The sequence below is a fragment of the Euprymna scolopes genome, chromosome 6, assembly GCF_053919585.1.
Source record: "Euprymna scolopes isolate OS-2025 chromosome 6, ASM5391958v1, whole genome shotgun sequence".
NCBI classification, from domain to species: domain Eukaryota; kingdom Metazoa; phylum Mollusca; class Cephalopoda; order Sepiida; family Sepiolidae; genus Euprymna; species Euprymna scolopes.
In genome coordinates, this window is record NC_136487.1 from 115,507,371 (window position 1) to 115,531,007 (window position 23,637).

The 23,637-nt window shown below is 31.3% G+C and overlaps 1 protein-coding gene and 1 long non-coding RNA gene across 6 annotated transcripts in view; both read right to left on the reverse strand.

Annotated features, from left to right (window-relative positions):
• Positions 1–23,637, reverse strand: part of LOC145277899 (uncharacterized) — a 246,078-nt gene that overhangs the window by 111,325 nt on the left and 111,116 nt on the right. The gene's annotated exons all lie outside the window — the stretch shown is intronic.
• LOC145277898 (beta-1,3-galactosyltransferase 5-like) overlaps positions 16,461–23,637 on the reverse strand; it is a 63,118-nt gene continuing 55,941 nt past the window's right edge. For 3 of the 4 annotated variants that reach the window (XM_080129896.1, XM_080129894.1, XM_080129895.1), the window contains one exon: positions 16,461–17,683. In XM_080129896.1, the coding sequence (XP_079986022.1) occupies positions 16,497–17,546 (1,050 nt within the window). In that variant the 5' untranslated portion in view covers positions 17,547–17,683 and the 3' untranslated portion in view covers positions 16,461–16,496. Of the gene's footprint in view, positions 17,684–18,894; positions 18,969–23,637 lie in introns of those variants that run through there. The other variant, XM_080129898.1, reaches the window with a different exon arrangement.

Here is a 23,637-nt window from a genome sequence, read left to right on the forward strand (position 1 = left end):
ATATATATATATATATATCAATATATATATATATATATATATATATATATCAATATATATATATATATATATATCAATATATATATATATATATATATCAATATATATATATATATATATATATCAATATATATATATATATATATATCAATATATATATATATATATATATCAATATATATATATATATATATCAATATATATATATATATATATATCAATATATATATATATATATATATCAATATATATATATATATATATCAATATATATATATATATATCAATATATATATATATATATATATATATATATATATCAATATATATATATATATATCAATATATATCAATATATATATATCAATATATATCAATATATATATATATATATATATCAATATATATATATATATATATATCAATATATATATATATATATATATCAATATATATATATATATATATCAATATATATATATATATATATATCAATATATATATATATATATATATCAATATATATATATATATATATCAATATATATATATATATATATCAATATATATATATATATATATATCAATATATATCAATATATATATATATATATATCAATATATATATATATATATATATATATATATCAATATATATATATATATATATATATTAATATATATATATATATATATATATCAATATATATATATATATATATATATATATCAATATATATATATATATATATCAATATATATATATATATATATATCAATATATATATATATATCAATATATATATATATATATATCAATATATATATATCAATATATATATATATATATATCAATATATATATATATATATCAATATATATATATATATATCAATATATATATATCAATATATATATATATATCAATATATATATATATCAATATATATATATATATATATCAATATATATATATATCAATATATATATATATATATATCAATATATATATATATCAATATATATATATATATATCAAAATATATATATATATCAATATATATATATATATCAATATATATATATATATCAATATATATATATATATATATCAATATATATATATATATCAATATATATATATATATCAATATATATATATATATCAATATATATATATATATCAATATATATATATATATCAATATATATATATATATCAATATATATATATATATATCAATATATATATATATATATCAATATATATATATATATATCAATATATATATATCAATATATATATATATATCAGTATATATATATATATATATCAATATATATATATCAATATATATATATATATATATCAATATATATATATCAATATATATATATATCAATATATATATATATCAATATATATATATATATATATCAATATATATATATATATCAATATATATATATATATCAATATATATATATATATCAATATATATATATATCAATATATATATATATATCAATATATATATATATATATCAATATATATATATATATATCAATATATATATATCAATATATATATATATCAATATATATATATATATCAATATATATATATATATCAATATATATATATATCAATATATATATATATATCAATATATATATATATATATAAAAGAGAGAGAGAGAGGGAGAGAGAGAGAGGCAGCTAAATTATTATACTGTGTGCGTAGAATGTGGAAGAAAGATTTAGCCTAATAAGGTTGCATTTGTATATGTTTACCTTTTTTATCAGTTTCGGTTGTGTAAGTAACTTGTGTCTCTTTCAAAAGGGTGGGTTTTGTTTTTTTTTGTTTTGTTTTTTTTCTCGACCAGCTTCTCTTGACCGGCTGTGAATAGACCGCTTTTGCGTCTGTTTGTATTTATTTTATCAGGAACGATCATCTCGCAAAACAAATTTTCCCATTTAGCCTCCTCCAACTTTTTGCCAAAATATTTGAGTCCATGATTAATCAAGCTCTAGTCCTTCACCTTACATATGCTAAACTTCTGACCGACCAACAATATGGATTTAGGCAGACTCGTTCCACAGCAGACATCCTAACTGTAATCTCTGAACGTATATACCATTCACTAGACAAAGCAGGTGGGGGTAGAGCGATAGCTCTAGATATATCTAAGGCTTTTGACAGGGTATGGCATGAAGGTCTTCTCAGGAAAATAGATCATAAGGTATCACTAGAAAAATACTTAACATAATTAAATCCTTTTTAGATAAGAGAAAAATCCAGGTTGTCCTCGACGGCCGTACATCTAAACAATATGATATAAATGCGGGAGTGTCTCAAGGGTCTATCATTGGACGTCTATTATCCTATACCTCTATAAGGCCACCATTCGCCCATGTATGGAGTATTGTTGTCATATTTAGGCTGGTGTATCTGCTACTAGTCTCTCAGTCCTGAACAAGGTTCAAAAGAGAGTCGCCAACCTAATAGGTCATTTAAGCTTCAGCCTCTGTCCCATCGACGAAATATTGCATCCCTCTGCCTGTTCTACAAGTACTTTAACGGTGAATGCTCTGACGAACTGCAAGCACTTGTACCCTCTCGACATAAATACCCCCGACAGACCCGACAAGCAGTTAAATCCTACCCTTTCACAGTAGAGATCCCTAGATGTAAGAGAGCCTTCTACTCCAGTAGTTTCTTCCCCAGAACCGCTAGACTTTGGAATTCCCTTCTTCCCCAACTGTACTGACATGCAGAAGTTCAAGTGTAACGTGAACCGACATCTTGCTGCGCAACTCCCTACATAGTACCCCTGTAGCTTATGTCCCTGATAGTAGCCCCCTACATCAAAGTGACGATGTGCCTTGTTTGGGGTGAAAATGTAATAAAATAAAATAGAAATCATTAGGCTCCCGACGTCGTTAAAAATACGTCACGTGACTTGGATTTTTTTTCAATTCTGTGCTTTATGGTTCGAGCCAATTTTTACGCAAAATGTGTTAGTATTAATTTAGAGGCATGGCTTGTGTTTGTGCTTACAGTATATACGAAATTGAAAAACGTCTTCCGTGTAACAATGCTTCCGGTTTGTTAAAAACAGTGTGTTATGTACGCAACAAGTAACATACGTTATAAACATGCGGATTCTTATTAAAAACTGAAAAATTAAAAAAAAATAATAATAATAAAAAAATAAAGGTTTATCGAATGATGCAGTTTCATCAGTTTATTCTATTGCGGGTAATTTCGATTGACTAACTGACTTATCTCCCTTGTTTTCACTTACTTTTTTGTCTCTCGACAAAAGGAGGGTGGACCTGTAAATTCACCGTCGTCCGTTCGTCTGTCCGCACTGTTCTCAACGCCTTGGAATTTTGTGAAATTTTTCACAAACATTAAACATGATATGAGTAAAAAGTAACAGAACATATTTTCCAAGAAAACTCCGTTTGCCACCCTAGGGGTGCCTTTCGGGTTAAAATGGCTAAAATTGCTATTTAGCAGTTTTGCATGGTGCTGAACTCAAATTAAAATCTGTTAAGGCCTTGGGGATTTGGGGACTAAATGGGGGTGAGTATGAATGATGGACTTAGTCATTTTTTTTTTTTTTTTTTTTGCATAGTGCAAAACACAAATTTACATATGTTAAGGCCTAAAACTGCACCGCTTGTTCATTTTCACTAAAATTTGACATCCTCTGAGGACTTTTGGGGCTAAATGGAGGAGGGAGCAAATGCTGAACTTAGTCATTTTTTTATGCCTCGTTCACCATGCATGCTTCAGTTGTTTTTAACAGATATAAGGGATTATTGGGTACTCTTGCAGAATTTGATCCGGATCCTCAGGATTTTCCGTCAATTATGGTTCGGGCTCAACCTGCAGTCACTGGATTAAGCCTAGCAAAGTAACAGGCGCTGACGGATTCCAAAACAAACAAACCGGGGTAAAATAGAAATACAATAAAAAATAACAAAGAAACTACTGCAAATTTACTGAATATATAAAAACAAATTCAAGAATAGTTGCATTTTGTGGTGTTTACTTACTTTTATTTTCTTGGTGCTTATGTACTTATTGAACCGCGCTATTTTTAAATAGTATTTTCAAGTTAAATTAAAATTTTACGATATCCTTTTTTAGCAAATTGTTAAATGAAACTACAGAATAGTTACAAAACACCTTCTTCCATGTTAAGAATGGCTTTCTAAATAAAAACGTTATTATTTCAGTACGGTTAAATATGTGCATAAGAACCTTTATCTTTTGCATTTTTTGATCAACAAAAGTTTGGGTGTTTTTTTTTGTTTGTTTGTTGTTTTGCTTTTATTTTTTTTTTTTTTTCAGGAAAAGATTAATCTATTTTAACTGTAAAGTGTTAGGTGAAAGTATAGTTGTTTTTTTTTTTTTTAGAAAACTTACATTTTTGGGTTTTTTTAAATTTTTTTTAGAGAAAATTGGCAATAAACGTTTTTTGGGGGGGTTGTAAACAGAAGTCGTGGTTTATATAAGAAAAGATTAATTATTTTTATGAAAATCGCAAATTGTTAGGCGAAACTACAGAAAAGTTTTGTTTTGTTATTTTGTTTTTGTTTTTTTCAAGAAAATTTACAATTTATTTCTTGTCAACAAATTAAAAAAATATAAACAGAAAAAATGCTCCTTCCCCATCACGCAAAAAATAATTTTAAAAATTACATTTTTTTTTATACAAAAAAAAAAAATGCCGACTTAGCGTTTCAATATTTGAACACCGCTTGGCTTAATCCGGTGATTGCCGATCGAGCCCTAACCATAATTGACAGAAAATCCCGAGGATCCAGGTCAAATTCTGCATGAGTACCGATTATTATTTTGACAAATGCAAACACGTTTATAAGACCTTAGTCGACGCAATCATTCTAATATTAATGCTAATCTTTTAAAAAGAAAAGTTTTAACGAAAAATAGATTTGGAAAAATAATAGGCCGACATGCCCACCTTTAAAATATTTATAATCTCAGAGTACTATCTATTATATAGTGTAATTGACCTGATAAGTTTTAAGGTTGGTGTTCGGTTTGTTATGTAATTTTAACGTCAAATAACTTCACTGGATTTAATGAAAGAAATCCTTGGTCACATTGTAACATTTTTAAAGATCGTATTTGGGTATTAATGAAGGGTAATAGCAATGCAGAAAACCCGAATGGAGAAGGAAAGTATGAAGAAAAACAAACAATCTAAGATAGTATTTGGGTTACGAATTTTCTTAAAATTTATTTTCCAAAAGGTCTTTCACATAGTAAATCAATAATTCTGAGTAACTTTTGCTAAATATTAATCTTCGAATTATTATATCGATTACTCACTATCTCTCCAGATAATTAAAATGTTTTTGCAAACATTTTACGATCCAATTTTTAGATGGGGGTCAGCTATAATATATAAAAAAAACATCTGTAAACTAAAAAAAAAAAAAACGTTGGAATTCTTTTTAGAAGACTAATTTGCATATTTTATTTATTTGTTCGCGGACTTTTATCGTCACCTTTATAGTTGTTGTTTAACGACGTTTCGACCAACTATTCCTCTGGCCTTTGTCAGGTTGTTAACTGCGACGGAATAGAAATGCTGAATCTTCAACTGTATCTTCAGTAATTACTGCCTTCCATAGTTGTCCTCTCGCTACATTTTGGCCAACTAATCCTATGGCCGGCTTCGAGTAGGATTGAAACTGCTATCTTCAGACAATGTTCACCTAGAACTGTAGAGATTCAACGTCTCTATCCACTGCGCTACGGGCTCCGGTTGGATTTTTTTTGTGTTATAAATCAGTTTTTTTTATTTGGTGTTCCATTCTAGCTATAAAAGATGAGGATAACATTTCGCAAACAAATAAATAAAATTTAAAAAAATGATTGAAAACTTGCTTATTAAGTTTGCCCATCACATCTACATGCGTATGGATATATAATAAAAAAATTAGTGTTACTTATTAATGGATAGTATTTCATGAACTTCAAATATATATTTATTACAATTACGTCAGATTTTTTTTTTTACTCTTTTCCACTCCAAACGTAAAGGGGGCCCTGTCGGCGGGGCATTAGAATACGCCGACGGCCCCCCTACAGAGGGTAAAAGTCCCTCAATGGGGGTCCTGGATATGACCTTAAACTATATCCAGTGGTGAGGCCCCAGCTTGCGGGCTTTGGGGAGTGTGGAGCCACCCTTTAATTACCATTGCTCCCAGGTCCATTCTGACCCGGAGTGGTAGTACCTGTTAGGGTCCCAACTATGGGTTAAATAGAAACCGACGTGAAAACAACAAATATATTCTATTTTAAAAAAATTTTCTTCAAAATCTTTGGATTCGGCATTAAATAAACCGAAAAGGGTTAATATGCCGTAAAACAAAAACAACCAACCAACCAAACGTAAAGGGCTACTATTTTGGATCGTGTCTAACAGGGAACTGTACGGAGTTGAGCAACGAGATGTCTGTTCACATTACATTTAAAATTCTGCAGATTAGTACCATTAGGGAATCAAGAAACAGGGAGAGAATTCCCAAGTCTAGCAGTTTGAGGGGAAAACTATAAAAATAGAAGGCTTTCCGATGTCTAGAGACCTCGACAGTGAAGGGGTGGGATTTTGCTGCTTGTTTGGTTAGTCGGGAGCATGCACATCAATGGGCATAAGTATGACTTTATCTGAACATATTCCATTGAAGTACTTGTAAAACAGGCACAGAGATGAAACATTGCGATGATAGGGCGGGATCTATGAATTTTGAAACTCTTTTTTTTTACCCTGTGTAAGAGTGAGAGACTAGTGGCAGATACACTAACCCAGATGTGATAACAATACTCCATGCATGGGCGAATTGTGGCTTTGTAAAGATATAGGATACTCTCTGGTGTGAGTACTTTTTAGCACAGTAAAGGAAGTCCACTTTCGAATTAGTTCAGATAAACACTGTTCCAAATCGTTATTTTCATGGCAAGTCCTCATCTGAGCTTCAATCTATGCTCTCGCCTCACCAAATTTTCACAAAACTCACTCGTCTGGCCGAAACCACCATCAATAATTTCCCACACTCCTTGTCCGTGCCTAGACCTAAATGTAGGTTCCATGAACAAAGCTTCTTTCTTAGAACTGCACGCCTATGGAACTCTCTTCCAATTGCCTGCTTTCCAGCTGACTACAATCTGATTGTCTTCAAGTCCAATGTAAAAAAGTTCTTGATGTAATCCAATTTACAAAATTACCACTATTTATGTTTACTACGCTATAATAACATCGACTAATATATACCCATTAACCCTATCCTCGAGTGGCATCCAGACCTTGATATGTGGTGATTCCTGCGGAAAAAAAGTCTGTTTTAAAAAACATTAACAAAGCGCCCATGATTTTCTTTTATTACGAAAACAATTATTAAATGTTTATGTAAATGTGTAAGTAATGTAGAATGCCGAGAATTTTAAGTGACGTATGAACAAAATCAGACAAACGGACAAAGGAGGTATTAAGATTTTTAAATCTTCGTTTATCTGTCTATTTTTCAAAATTATTCACATATTAATCAGTAAATATATACTTACTATTTAATGTAACTTAGGTGGTAAAGGTTTTTGATAATTTCGAGAGGTGTCTCTCTTTTTCAAAAACCAATATGGAATCAGCCATTTTTATAATATTGTTCTTTGCTTTTTACTCTTTCATAATCCAAAGCAATCTTATATATAAATGAGGGGTTTCCTCCGCATAGTTGAGCTCACTAATTTTTTTTGTTCTAATATATACATACAAATAGATTTAAGTAATAAATATTGGTTTGCGTTCTTAAAAATTATATTTCCGATCGCTTTTAATAATTAATCCTGATCAACATTTAATTTTGATTAGCCATAAATAAATAAATAAAATAGAGGTTGTACTTGTACACTTAAATCTACCATCATTGTCTTTCAGTTACACCGGAAACAGATTTAATAGCAGACATTTGGAGTATTCGCCGTAGTATGTCAAGCGTTTTATTGATTAGTTGACTTATATTTGACCAATCGTTGCGTTTCTTCGCAATTAGGGATAATCAATACTACTTAACAGTGAAATAGTATCTTTACATGGTGTAAAAATAAGTAAGTTTGGTTTAATAATTTCTAAAATTCTAGTCCCCTTCGAAGTAATCTCCTTTGGCTGCAATGCACTTGTGCCGTTCCAACAACTTCTTGAAGGCCCCATGAAAGTCCTGCTGTTTGAGCGTGTCAATGACCGTCGTTATGGCCTCTTTCATCTCAATTGTCTTCTAACGACGGCCTCTAAGGTTTTCCTAAAGCTTAGGAAAAAACCAAAAGTCACATGGAGCAAGGTCTGGACTATAGGAAGGGTGAAGAACTGTCTTGATGCCCGTCTTGGTCAAATAGTCTCATGACGGGGATAGAATTGTGGAATGGTGCACTGTCCTGGTGAAAATACCACTGACCCGATTGGAAGAGTGCTGATCTCTTCAGGTGGAATTTCTAAATTCCTTTAAAAACTCAACATAGTACTCCTTGTTGACTGTCTGTCCAGTGGGAACCTAGTGCATGTAGATCATGCTCGTGCTGTCACACAAAAAAAAGGACCATTATAAGTTTATGGGTGCATTTGTTTTGTGTGGCCTTCTTGAGGCTGAGAGAGCCAACATGCTTCCACTGAGAACTCTGTCTCTGGGTTTTTGGGTCATGGCAGCAGATCCAGATTTTATCACAGATCACCAGAGCATGAAGAACTGCGGGATCTGAATTGATCAGCTCGACCATCTTCCTGCTGTCATGACAACGTCTTTCTTTCTGATCTTCTCTGAGCACCCTTAGGACAAACTTTGTGCAAATCTTCCGCATCTTCAGTTCCTCGCGAATAATTATGTGACAGTTCCCACACTGACATCAAACTGTGCACTTATTGTTTTTATAGCCACACGACGGTCCTTATCCATGAAATTCTTTATTTGGCCAACTAACTCTGGTGTTCCGACTTTCTTACTCATCCCACATCTCTCATTATCCCTCACAGACTCCTTACCCTCCTTGAATCCCTTATGCTACTCAAAAACTGATACTCGATTCATGCAAGATGGTCCAAAAGCAGTCTGAAGCATTCCATACGTTTCTGTTGCATTTTTTTTTTCACAGTTTAAAAACAGAATTTTATTGTATGTCGTTCTTTTAAAGTGTCCTTACGTCCAGATCGCATTTTTGAAATTCGCCAGTTGTGACAATCAGGCTTTAGTGGGGTGTATTCTATTTCTTGCTGAAGCTGTTCACTTTAACCTGAAATCATAAAATTCTGTCAGTCATCTGATAAAACGCATAGCAGTAACTTAATTTTCAAGAAACTACGATAATTTTAAATGCGTGTACAAAATAGTCTGGAAGCTTATTGAAGGCACCTTTTATATAATGAATTTCAACACATTCATAAATTTTTGTGATGAAGTAAAAAAAGGCATTTACTGCCGCAAATTAGTCACAGTTATTAAAAGGTCTACTTAATATGACCCGCCTTGCAAGTGAGAAGTTTTTAGTCTTGTAGTTTACTTTTTAATATTTAATAATTGTAGAAATCATTATGTAAAGCTAGATTTTCCCTGATTCCACCGACCTGACTAGCTTTTATAAAAGCTACACAAATCATCGGGAGAATTAAAAACACACATTTTCCTGAAACACCGATTTTTTTAATCTTATCAACGGTAAATAAGTATACAATTCATACTTGTTTCAAGTTAAAAATAAATAGATGTGAACATTTCTTTATTAAAACATGTACTATCAAGCACAATACATATATCTCCCAGACTTTACTTGTACCGGGTCGAACATTTTCTATCTCAACGGGAGACTCGCCCCACCGGAGATTAATACAAACAAAGGTTTTTAAAAAAGTGTGAAAAGAAAAAAATCTTGCTCCGAAGAAGATATTTTTATATATCGACAATCTCATCATATTAAAAAATAAATGATTTTTCATTTTAAAATTACATTATCTTCGATTTCAATTGCTATTGTAAATAAAAATAAAAGAAAAGCATTTTTATCAAACAAATGAGCATTTCTTTTCACGAGAAACAAAAATATCTGCACTTTTAATAATTATTTTTCTCTGCTGAACTGCTGTCCTCAAAATCATTGATTAATTTTGTCGTAGTTCCGGTTTGCCTTCGAAAATAAACAATAAGAGAATTTGCATAAACAGAGTTTGAACATCCAATCATTTTGGGTCATGGTCCAGAATTAAACCTGATTAAACAAGCCAAAAATGAAGAAACCCCTTCATAGTTACAGAACGAAAATCTAATATTCCGAAAATCATATGAATTGATATAGTATTTTTTAATATATATAGAAAATACTTCTTTTTTTTTTACAATTTTTAGTGATTTACTATTGATCGTAAACAAAGTTGATTTTGATCTTTATTTCGAGAGAGGTTGTTAAAGGTAAGATAACAAGTAATGAATTTTAAAATATACTATCTTCGTTTCATGATAAAATTTTATTTTCTAAGTTAAAAAAAAAAAAGCTCTTTATTTACGTGATTTTTGAAATATGACATTTTAGTTTCATGACGGGTACGTACATCATATATACTTTTTGTATTTTTTAAATTAAGTTTAATTCCAGACAAACTTATTTATAATTATTCGAGAAGCAAAAATCAAACACGCATTTTAAAACTAATCTTCCTTTCTCTGTAAAATAGCTGATCAGAAAGCATGCAATATATTTGCTATCCATTTTGCCCAGTCTGAACGCTTTTTTCCTCGCTAACGTCTTCGTAATATATGTATTTGCTTTTAATCAGTCTTTTAACTCAAGTTTTATTTTGAATATATATTTTTGTTTTTTATAATTTAAACTATATTTATTGAAACGTTAGATTCTAATGTACGCTATTGATTTTAACACACATTTTGTAAGAGAAAAGCATTTACTTACTTGAGCGTTTAAGTCACTTCCAGTTTTTAACTATTAACACAGTTTAAATATTTTTTCAATCGATTTTATCAATTTTAATATTTACTCCTGATCAACATTTTGTTTTTATTAGAGATACTTTGAAGATCTCTTCCAACCCTCCATCAAAAAAGACGCACTTTCTTAGAATCACCAGCTTCGTAATTTAGCAAAAAAAAAAAATATGTAGCTATCCATATAATTATAAAACTCAAATGACCTTGTAACGGGCGTTGTAACCCAACATCCGGTTTACGACTTCAGGTTGCGCATGCGTATATAGACTTAAACCTATAACAGCGTAAACAAATGAACATAAATCGCGACTTTTGCAGAATTTGACCTGCGCACTGAAATATTAACGTTATTATTTAGAAGTTATTAACATGGAAGAGTGGGGTGTTTTGCAATTATTCTGCATTACAAGTATACTGTCGCAATTTTCTTACAAATAAATCAACTTTGACCTGTTGACAACGTATTGTTTTACTGTGTACGTTTTCAGCGTCCCATTTTTTTTCACGTTTAAATTATCCAAATAAACAATTGTTAATACTTCTTGTTTTTTTTTTCCGTCGTTCTTTTCCGTAGTATGTTTAAGTTATTTTAACGCAATTTTCTTACAAATAAATTTACTTGCACTTGGGTGGGGGGGTCGCGTTTAAATTTTCCAAATAAACAATTGTTAATACTTTCTGCATTTTTTTTTTTTTACATGGTTCATTTCCGTATTATGTTTAAGTTATTTTAACGCAATTTTCTCACAAATATATCTACTTTAACCCGTTTACACCCATAAGAGAATTTTACAATGTACTATTTTACTGTTTACGTCTTCAGGGTCCCAGTTTTTTTTTGGGGGGGGGGTCGCGTTAAAATAAAAAATATATCAAAATTTGAACTTAATTTTAAGTATTATGGTATCTGTTCAGTGCACATTTACCTATAAGTATGGCAAACCACTTATAATTCAATGGCTGCAAGTTTGTTTTTTGTTTTTTTGTTTTTTTCAAAAATAAACAATTATAAACATAATGATCCATAGAAATCTATCTATATTCTTTTTTCATTTCAATATACTTTCATAGAAATGCTTTTGTTATGTCACAAAAACATTTTCTTTACGTCACAAGTGTCACGCTCATACAATAATTCCATAGCTCATAACATACTGACCCAACGGGTCACGGGTAGTCTAGTTTAAATTAAAAACAAGTAACACATCACCAAAAATCGAAACACATTTACACCTTTAACTATATTTTTCTTACTGGACTCTGAACAACTTATTTCATAAATAAATTTAACCTATAACTAAAAAATAGATAGATAGATAGATAGATAGATAGATAGATAGATAGATATAAGTGTACGCCCCTGAGTGTTTAACCATAATAGATCGGAAAGAAGGGGTTTTTTTTGCATTTTAATCACTTCCGGTTTTGAAACATTAACAGTTTTTAAATTTTCAAATAAAGAAAAAGGAGACAAAGATTAAACATTAAGTTTAAAAGTTTAAATTTTTTCAGAGAGAGAAGGAATAGAAAACAAACATTAACAGTTTTAAAACAAATAGTGAAAGAATTCATATACGGTCTTTAGAAATAAAACTTAATTAAAAATGATATGAAAATATAAACCAAACCAGCATGCCGCCCGGCGTTGCCCGGTCGTAAAATACGCATAGATTTTACATTTTAATTAATGCAGATTTCTTATTTATTATCAACAGAAATACCGTAAGTATTAAACGTAAATTAAATTCCTTAAAAAATGAAATTTAAAAAAACGAAAAGAAACTGAGATATATGTGTGCGAGCATTATGTTTTTTTTTTTAAAACAATTCACTTCCTGTGAGTAAAAAAAAAAAAAAAAAAAAAAAAAAAAAAAAAACAACTTCAAACTGAGATCGAAATATCGTAACAGCAATACATCCATTCCGGAATTTGTCACAGTTCGATATCAAGATATCTTAACTTCTTTTACAAATGAAAAATGTTGTATTAATTTAATATATAAAAGACTACATGCCTGTCTGTCTGTTCGTCTCCATATTTTCGAACTATCTCTTCCGAAACTAAAAGTTGCAAAGCGACGCTAGGGGGCCTCAAATGATTGGATTTTTTTTATTAAGTCTTTGCGGTTCTAATAGTTTTTAAGGGGCTAAAAATGGGTCAAATTTTTTTTTTTAGATCGTTTTTTGTACATTCATCTTAGTTTATTTTTAATTTTGAATGTTTAATCAGTTCATACGTTGGTACAGCGGTAACGTCACAGGCTTTGAATGCTACATTGCTTTTGATTTCGATTCCAGCTGATGGCACTCAAATGTTTTGTTTTTTTTTACTTTTGAAATCACGACTATAATAATATATACAAAATCTGGACGAATTAGAATATCATATTTAAGCAGGATTTTCGACCCCTTCCCCCCGCTAGTACTAATCAACCAACAAAGCAGATACCGTTATCGCAAATCGAAATCGAAACATTGATATCTTCCGTCTGATATTCTACAAATTGAGCTGTTTAGATTTTCCTAAAAATAGATATTAAAATATTACCGTAACAAATTAATTATAGCTTTGACGTGACGTCATAGATTTATGATTTACGTTATGTTTGAAAGTACATATATATATATATATATATATATATAGTGATGATCATATTTATTGGCACGGTAAAATAAAAGTTAAATTTTGTCTGATAAATTCTAAAAAAGGGATTAAATTAAAGAAAATAACAAAGTATATTATGTATTTTTAACTGGCCTTTCCGATGCAGCAATCGGATTTTAGAAAAAATAAATAACAAAGGAACAACAAACATAATTGCAAAAAACCCTTGTTCAAAATTATTGGCACGGCTTTGTTTTTCTTTTAGTATCAGTATAATATCAATCAATTTCCGGTTTACGTGCTTTCTGAACTTTTTTATAGCCATATTATGCTTGTTTAACGCTAATTCAGTGAATAATTTTTTCAGATAATTTTTAGATAGCGATTTATTTAAACTATTATAAGTGACTAAATTATAATTTTCAATCGCCATGGTTAAAACTAAGGAACACAGCGAAGACGTCAGGAAGCTTGTTGTAGCATGCCATACCAATGAGGAGGGCTATGATAAGATTTCAAAGAAGCTAAACCTTCCCAAATCCACTGTTAGAGCCATAATAAACAAGTTCAAATCGCAAGGCCACGTTATGAGTTTAGAGGGTAGAGGGAGAAAAAGGATTCTTTCCCCAAGAGATGAACGGAAAATTGTTCGAAAAGTAAAACAAAACCCAAGGATCTCTGTTGGGGAGATTGTTGATGAACAGAGCACCTCTGGAGTGAATGTATCTCGACATACAGTTGGTAGAGTTTTGAAGAGAGCTAGTTTAAAAGCATGTCGTCCGAGAAAGACTCCCTTATTGAAGCCTATGCACCTGAAAGCAAGGCTAGCCTTTGCAAAACGTCATATTGATAAAGATGTTGCATTCTGGAAACGTGTTCTATGGACTGACGAAACAAAAATAGAGTTATTTGGCCATAATAAAGTGTCTTATATTTACATAAAATCTGGCGAAGCTTTCCTGCCTAAGAACACCATACCCACAGTGAAGCACGGTGGAGGCAGTTTGATGTTTTGGGGATCCTTTGCTGCCTCTGGACCAGGGCGACTTGTTAAGGTCACAGGTAGCATAAAAAAGGAAGATTATGTTAAAATATTGGATGAAAACCTGAAAGACTCTGCTAAAGAGCTCTCACTTGGTCGTCGTTGGTGGTTCATGCAAGATAATGACCCAAAGCATTCGGCTAAACTGACTAAGAAATGGCTTGAGGACAATCATATTAATGTTTTGGAGTGGCCATCACAAAGCCCAGACCTTAATCCAATTGAAAATTTATGGAGAACATTAAAATTGAGGGTAATGCAAAGGAAGCCTAAGAATCTTATTCAATTGGAGGATTATTGTCAGGAAGAGTGGGCTAAAATTACTACTGAAGAGTGCAACAACTTGGTTGTAAACTATGAAAAGCGACTGAGGAAGGTAATCAAGGCCAAAGGCTATACAATTGATTATTAAATAAATCGTGCCAATAATTTTGAACAAGGGTTTTTTGCAATTATGTTTGTTGTTCCTTTGTTATTTATTTTTTTCTAAAATCCGATTGCTGCATCGGAAAGGCCAGTTAAAAATACATAATATACTTTGTTATTTTCTTTAATTTAATCCCTTTTTTAGAATTTATTAGACAAAATTTAACTTTTATTTTACCGTGCCAATAAATATGATCATCACTGTATATATATATATGCTATTTGGGTCTGACTTCCGCTTTGATACAAATAGCAATCCGCCATTTCTATATTTCATTCCCGATTTCCTAGCCTTACCTTAGGTCCCCCCCCCAGTATGTTATCAACTGGAATATATTTTATCTCGGTTTTTTATCTGAAAATACTTATACCGGCCAAGAAATCTATTAGGGTAGAGACAGACTTTTGGAGCACCAATTTAAATAGTACGGTATTGCGCGCGCGCAATACCGTACTATTTATCTTTCAAAATAATATTAACAAAATTAGACCATAATTTCCCATTATTTACTAAATTAATTTTTTTTAAAGTAATTTTACAAATATTACAAAATTACTCTTCATGGATAATACATTTTTTTTAATGTAAGCCTCCTCCAATTAATTTTTACAAACACCTCGAACCGTTGCTCGCATCAGAGATATTTGAAGTAAATGGAACCACCCAGAATATCCATGGGAAACGTTCTGGACGACTACGGATATCCACTAGCCCCTGTGTGAGAAGACCAAGTGTAAGAAACTCACCACAGAAATCGCTTGGACAAACTACACGAGAAGCTTACATTTAAAAGATAGCCGCTATCGCATCATGAAGCGTCTCCATTGGAAATGCTACATTCCAACACTATTCCGTGCTTGCAACGAAGACAATCTGGATCAGAGATTTCAATTGCATGAATTGCACCTGCCAAAATTGTGTGGAGCGAGGGGGTAACCTTTAAAATAAATGTCCCCGTTAGTCGCCATAATTGCACGTGTTGAGGTCCTACAAATCCCATGTAAACTCAGGAGTAACAGTGGTGTGCAAATTTAAAGACAATGTCGCAATATTTCTAATGACTTGTTTTGCAACGTTTGCGAATCTATTTGGTGCGTGTTATCAGTATTGTCTGGACAATAATGGTCATCAATTTGAACATTTACGAACATAATTCTTGAATTGTATTTGTCTTCTGCATTCGATGCTATTCCATTTCACTCATAAATGAAAGTTTTATCGTCATTCGAAGTGTGAGTACATTTTTTAGGCACCCTGCACTTTAATACTTTAAGATTTGGCTTTACAGGCATCAGGACGGAGATTAAACTTGATTAGACGGTATATGTGGAATGTTGATAACATTGTAATAAGAATGACTGACTTGCTTTAAATAAATTTTATTCTATTATAACCCTAACATTTAGCATTCCATATGTTCTGTATATCTTGTGGTGTCATGTAGTGACTGGTTAGCACGTAACTCTTGAAACTGCATAAGTTTGTCATAGGATATTTGCCATTATGAAAACCAGACGTAGGTCGGACGTGGTAACTTTTGCCGAGATGCTCCAAACACAAAGCAACATAAACATCTTCAAGATACAAAAATGGGACGTCGACCGACGTCCTGTGAATGTCTCTAGCTGTGTCCATGTCCATTACGTAGCCTGTACCCGAGCAGAAATCAGGGTATTCATTTCGCGGATATTTTTGGACGGAGGCGTACCACTTGGACGACTCGGAACGAATAGGGCGCGCGTTTGTCATGCAGAAGCCCGCGATTGTTTTAGAGAGAGGTTCTTTGTTGAACCTCTGGATGATTTGGGGAATGTTGACCCACATGTCATCGTCTGTCTTCATCACGAGTTTAGCATTCCGGCAGTTCTTGGCAACCCAACCGAACATCGTCACTGTTTTATACGTCAGGTTGTAGTAGCTTTCACCGAAACTAGCCTGAACAAGATCGCCGTGCGCATCGGCTTCTTTCGCTAGTTCTGTGTTAGATTTATTCAACCGGTATTTACCGAACGCAAAGAAGTACCTAGTACTGCCCGTGTTGTTTTTAGTATGCTGCGTCCATGTTTTTCGGATGACATTTCGTCGGTTAGTCGATTTGATATAAGTAAATATGATTATGACCATGTCTAGTTTGTCACCAGGTTTAGTTTTACAGATATTCGGATTCTCCAGCAAAATATCAAAGCTGTTATGAAAACAGCCTTTGCAGGTATTGGGACGAGGCGTTGGTTTAAACGGGGTGGTGTTCATGGGCGGACTTGTCGTTTGACGCAGTGTCGTTGATGTCGGACTTGGGGAACTAGAGGCACTTGCTTGTTGGTCGCGATAAAGGCTAATGTGGGTGTTTAGATTGAGTTCCGGAAACGATTGGTGAAAATAATACAAGAGAAAGCCGCACATAAGGAATATGGTTAGGACAAATGTTTTTCTTAGTTTATTTGACATTATTTCTTCCGATATTAGCGAAGTAGATTCGTCGAATTAAACGCGATTAACACGTATGGAGATCATAGTCCAACTGCGAAGGTAAATCATGTTTTGTCTTTTGACGACCAGAAAGGAGGTTTCATTTCATACCAAATCTGAAAGGACACAATAGAAAATAATTAGCACGACCGGAAATGTTTTTACAATTTTTTTAACATATACTTACAAATATCATATAGTAATACCTTGCTGATAGATCACATGTTAGAATAATTGTAGTGAATTAGCCGTTGTAGTAGTGTGCTAAAATGTGTTCCCAAGCTCGACAACAAATCTTGTTTCTATGACTTTTGCCGTGTCATTGTCTCTCAAATTAGTGGCTACCGAAAAGGCCGCGCACCGGTTCACAAGCGTCAAAAGTAAAACAAAATACACAAACTCCGACACATTCTGCAAAATGTTGGATAAAGGAACACACAAATTTCAATTAACAGAGAACAAAGAAAATACCATGTCGGACTTTGTTACACACATACTGAACTCTGAAGGAACAGATATCCAGGCCGGACTCGTACACACATATTGACCTCTGATAGAAAAAAGGAAGAAATTGTTAATAAAAACAAGAAGTCCGACGAACACAAAAAAAGGGAAAGGAAGTGAGTGAGAGAGAGAGAGAGGGGGACTCATGATTGTTATGTAGTTAATTCGTCAACCACAACCTCACCTTTTACTATCCTTGCTCAACACGTCCGATGACAATTGATAGGCAAAATAAAATAAAAGTAGTTTTTATGAAACTGTTTCTGTGTTTGATTGTAATAACTGCTGGAACAAGCCAGGGTGTATATATTTATTAGCAGCACGCATCTTTCTAGAAGTGCAATAAATATGATTATATATAGGTGACATTGATAAACATAAACCGTTACAGAGAAAACAGACGTTACAACAAAATATAGCCCATAGCAATTAAAGATATCCGTACATCTGAGAAAATACGATGGTGTAAAAATAATGAAACCTGTTAATTTTCTGGCGGTGACGTGAGACAAGTAAGAAGACTTACAGAAAAGAGAGTGAACGTGTTTGCTACCGTCTTTGTGGGAATACGTGTTTGAGAGGCATTTTGTTCGGAATAAGTGTAATAATTTTTTAACCGAGGAATATGCTTTAGAAAGTGATAAGTGATGAGTGTAAAAGATTTTTTATGGAAGTGTTCGGTTATTTTCCTACTGAAACTGTATCGACAAGGGAAATACTAAAGTCATTTTATTTATAAGAAGTTTATATGACGAAATTTTATTAGATATTTTCTTATTTCGGAGATAATATCACAAACAACAAAACAAGGAAAAAAACGAACATTTTGTGTTTCTTGACTTTCAGAATATTTATCTGACATTAGTTGATGAATAGGAATAGGCACTTCTGCAGTTGACCATCTAAAAAAGATATTGAGAAAGAAAGACATTGACAAGTTAATGCTTTGCGTCGATAGTTCATATTTTGTGCATGAAGGTGAAACATGACAGAGCATTAAGAAAAGTCCAATATGAAATTTAAATGTAATATTTACGAACTATGTTTTAAGTTTTCAAGAAATTAATATATCGAAAAGAGGCGAAATAAAAAGATGAATATGATTCGGACACGTTTCCTAGTTAACAGACTACCCATGTAACGAAGTCATACCAACACAATTTAACCCTAGAAAGATTAACAGGGCGACAAAATGAGGTTGGGACTAGTCTGCTGCACTTGACACTTGAAATACTGAATCGAGACCGTCACAAGTAGTAGAATTTTGTTTTCAAGCAGGTGGCGAAGTTCTCCAAAGTATGCAAATCAGTCAATTAAATTTAAAAGAAAATAATCCAGTACTTAGGCTGATATTTGACACTATTTCATATTAAAAGATAACGCAAGATCCCAAAGTAAAACTAAAAATTAATCCCTCGCCCAATAAGGCCGATAAAATAGTATTATAGCATTACATGTAATCAACATTAAAATGCGAATATTATTCGTCAAATTTAATATATATATATATATATTAGTCCTCGCACGAAAGAGCAGGACACAAAATGTTTTAAATAATAATAATAGAATAACAATACAAAGACTTTCGCTGGCGAGGACTACTATTGACCGTAACCAGTTATACAGTCCTTTTGAAATTTTCATCTCTATTTTTCTCGTTATGTACTGAATATTTGTTAATGAAACCTATATGAAATATGTTCCTTATTAAATTTTAAAGATTTTCTATTCTGAAAGAAGTTTTTAAAAAATTTCATCTAAAAAAGTTATTTCTAAGTTTTTGTTAAAAAAATTCAGATTTTCTCATTATTCAGACCTGTATTACAAAGAGGGGGTTGCAAATAATGATTTGTGGTGTCAGGAGAAATACAAACTGCAATAGAGAGAAGGACAGTTTTAAAATATAATCTTAAAAAGATAAGATTAGAAAAGCATTTCATCCAAGGCATGAAAATTGTTAAACAAAATGTTTTTACTATAGGCTTTAAAAATAAAGGTACAAGATTCAATTTGAAATTCATTTATCTTCAAAGTGCACTTTTATAAATTTTACAAAGTAAGGTATAACAAATTTAATTTAAATTGAATAAAAAAATTACCTTGGATGTATTTTATGCAATGTACATTTTGTTGCGATTTAAAAACATTATCTTTCATCTAGCAATTAATGATATAGATATAAAATTTTCAATGATTTTTTTTAAAGTACTACAGAATGTACATTACATAAAATAAATCCAAGGTAATTTATTGATTCAATTTAAATTAAATTTTTATACCTTACTTTGTAAAATTTAGAAAAGTGCACTTTGAAGGTAAATAAGTTTCAAATTGAATCTTGTACCTTTATTTTTAAAACCTATAGTAAAAACATTTTGTTTAACAATTTTCATGGCTTGGATGAAATGCCTTACACACACACACACACACACACACACATTATATATACATATATATATATATATATATATATATACTAGACTACCCGTGACCCGTTGGGTCAGTATGTTATATTAGCTATGGAATTCATGTATGAGCGTGACACGTGTGACGCAAAGAAAATAGTTTTTTGTGACATAGCAGAAACATTTCTATAAAAGTATATTAAATTGAAAAAAGAATATAGATAGATTTCTATGAGTCGTTCTGTTTATAATTGTTTAATCTTGAAAAAAAACTTACAGCCATTGAATTATAAGTGGTTTGCCATACTTATAGGTAAATGTGCACTGAAAAGATACCATAATACTTAAAGTTAAATTCAAATTTTGAAATTTCTATTAATTTAAACGTGGAAAAAATTTTTAAAAATTGGGTCGCTGAAAACGTACACAGTAAAACAATACATTGTAAAATGGTAGATTTATTTGTAAGAAAATTGCGTTAAAATAACTTAAACGTAATACGGAAATGAACGATGTAAAAAAATGCAGAAAGTATTAACAATTGTTTATTTGGATAATTTAAAACGCAAAAAAAAAAAAAATAAGCCGCTGAAAACGTACACAGTAAAAAAAAAATACGTTGTCAACGGGTCAAAATTAATTTATTTGTGAGAAAATTGCGACAGTATAGTTGTAATATAGAATAGTTGCAAAACATCCTCTAAGGGGTCAGTATGTTATATTAGCTATGGAATTAATGTATGAGCATGACACTTGTGACGTAAAGAAAATAGTTTTTTGTGACATAACAGAAACATTTCTATGAAAGTATATTAAAATGAAAAAAGGAATATAGATAGATTTCTATGAGTCATTCTGTTTAGAGTAGTAGTAGGGAAAATACATGTCAACCAGTAGTAGTAATAGTAGGATGAGAAAGAGGAGGCGTAGTAGTAGTTGCAAAGAGGAGAAGTAACAGTAGTAGCAAGAAGAGGAAGCATAGTAGAAGTAGCAGGAGGAGGAGGATATTGCGCAAGCAAACAACTAAGAACGACAGAGTTTTAGTATTATATATATATATATATATATATATATATAGTAATTTATAAAATATATATGGCGATTAAGCTACACTGAATATTCTGCGTTTCATCCAACTATAGGATTCGTCAGGCGTATGCGCGAATTCTGTGGCTAAAACAAGAAGCAACCACAGAATTCGCGCATAAGCCTGACGAATCCTATAGTTAGATGAAACGCAGAATATTCAGTGTAGCTTAATCGCCATATATATTTTATAAATAACTAACTAGCTCTACCTACGTATTGAGCACTTTTGAAGTAAATACTTAAAGTTTACGCATAAATCTATACTTTCGTATATTAAATTTATGTGAATAAATGAAGTAGTTTATATATATATATATATATATATATATATATATATATATATACACGTCAGTGACAGAAAATTAACAGGTTGAATTTTTTTACACCTTTAAACTTAATTAAAAATGTAGAATTCCACAATCAACCTAACAATTTCCAACGGAAACTACACAAAATCGTTACAAACATAAACAACTCTAATAAAATCTTTGTAAAAGCAGATAAAACTAAAAACTTTTATAAAATAGATAAACAAAACTACAAAATACTAGACACAAATGAATGCGACTACATAGATATAATAAATACTGAAAATAAACAAATCACCAATAAATTAAAAATTAGCGATAAAGTTGGCACATTGAAACCTAGCGAAGCATACATTTTGCTCAAAGACCACAAATGTGTCTTCAATAATAAGCCCAGCACTCGCTTGATAGCCTCAACTAAACCAGAAATTGGGAGAATTAGCAAAACAATACTTTCTAGAGTAAACAAACAAATCAAACAAGACCTAGAATTAAACCAGTGAGCAAACACTGCCGAAGTAATCACTTGGTTTTAAAATATAGAAAACAAAAATAAATGTACGTTTATACAGTTCGACATCATAGACTTCTATCCCTCCATATCCGAAGAACTTTTCAACATTGACCTGGGGTTTGCCGAAGCATACACTGATATATCTTCGGAAGAAATTCACATTATTAAAAAATGTAGAAAATCAGTTCTAGTAAATAATAATAATCAATGGATAAAAACTAAAATGACAAATTCTTTTGATTTGGCGATGGGTGCTCTGGATTCTGCAGAGGCATCAGATCTTGTGGAATGATTCATTCTATATACCCTCGCAAGCATATTCGATACTACAGATACCGGCCTATATAGAAATGATGGACCAGCTATAATAAAAGACTCCAGCAAATAACTTTAAGAAAATCATATACAAGGAAATGAAAAAATTAGGCCTAAAATATACGTACTAGCTAACATAAAAATAACAAGCTTCCTGGACGTCACGTTAAATTTAGATAAAAACACATATGAACCCTACTTAAAAGATAACGCTAATCAAATATATGTAAACCCTAAGTCCAATCACTCAACATCAATTATAAAACAAATTCCTAATTTGATCGTAAGTAGACTCAGCAGTAACTCGAGCGATGAAAATGTATTTAACAGGTCAATCAATATCTACGAAACAGCCCTAAAAATAGTGGATACAAAAATATTGATATCAAATATATGCAACAAAACACCAATAACAATAAAACTGAAAATAAAAGAAAACGAAATATAATGTAGCATATGGCGCCATACAATCAAATGTTAAAAACAAAACTTGGCAAAAAATTTCTAAATCTCGTCGAAAAGCACTTCCCCGTAACCAATCCCTTACACAAAATTTTCAATAAAAATAACCTAAAGTTATCATACACCTGCTGCGAAAATTTAGAAATTATAATTAAAGTACATAATAAAAAGTATTAAATAAAAGCAATGAAAACAACCAAATAAGCAATAAAAAGTGGACATCATCACAAAAATAAAACTACCACAAAGAACACAGAGCTAGCCAGAGAGTTAAAAGGGATTTGCATGATGAAGAAAATCAAAATAGTACCGATAATAGTAGGAGCACTAGGAACAATTCCAAAAAATTTCGAAAAAAGAATGTCAGAAATTGGAATCAGAGGAATAACCTCAAAAGTACAACGACTAACGATAATGAAAACGACTGAAATATTAAGGAAAACCCTTGAATGCGGAGAATAATACAAGAAGAC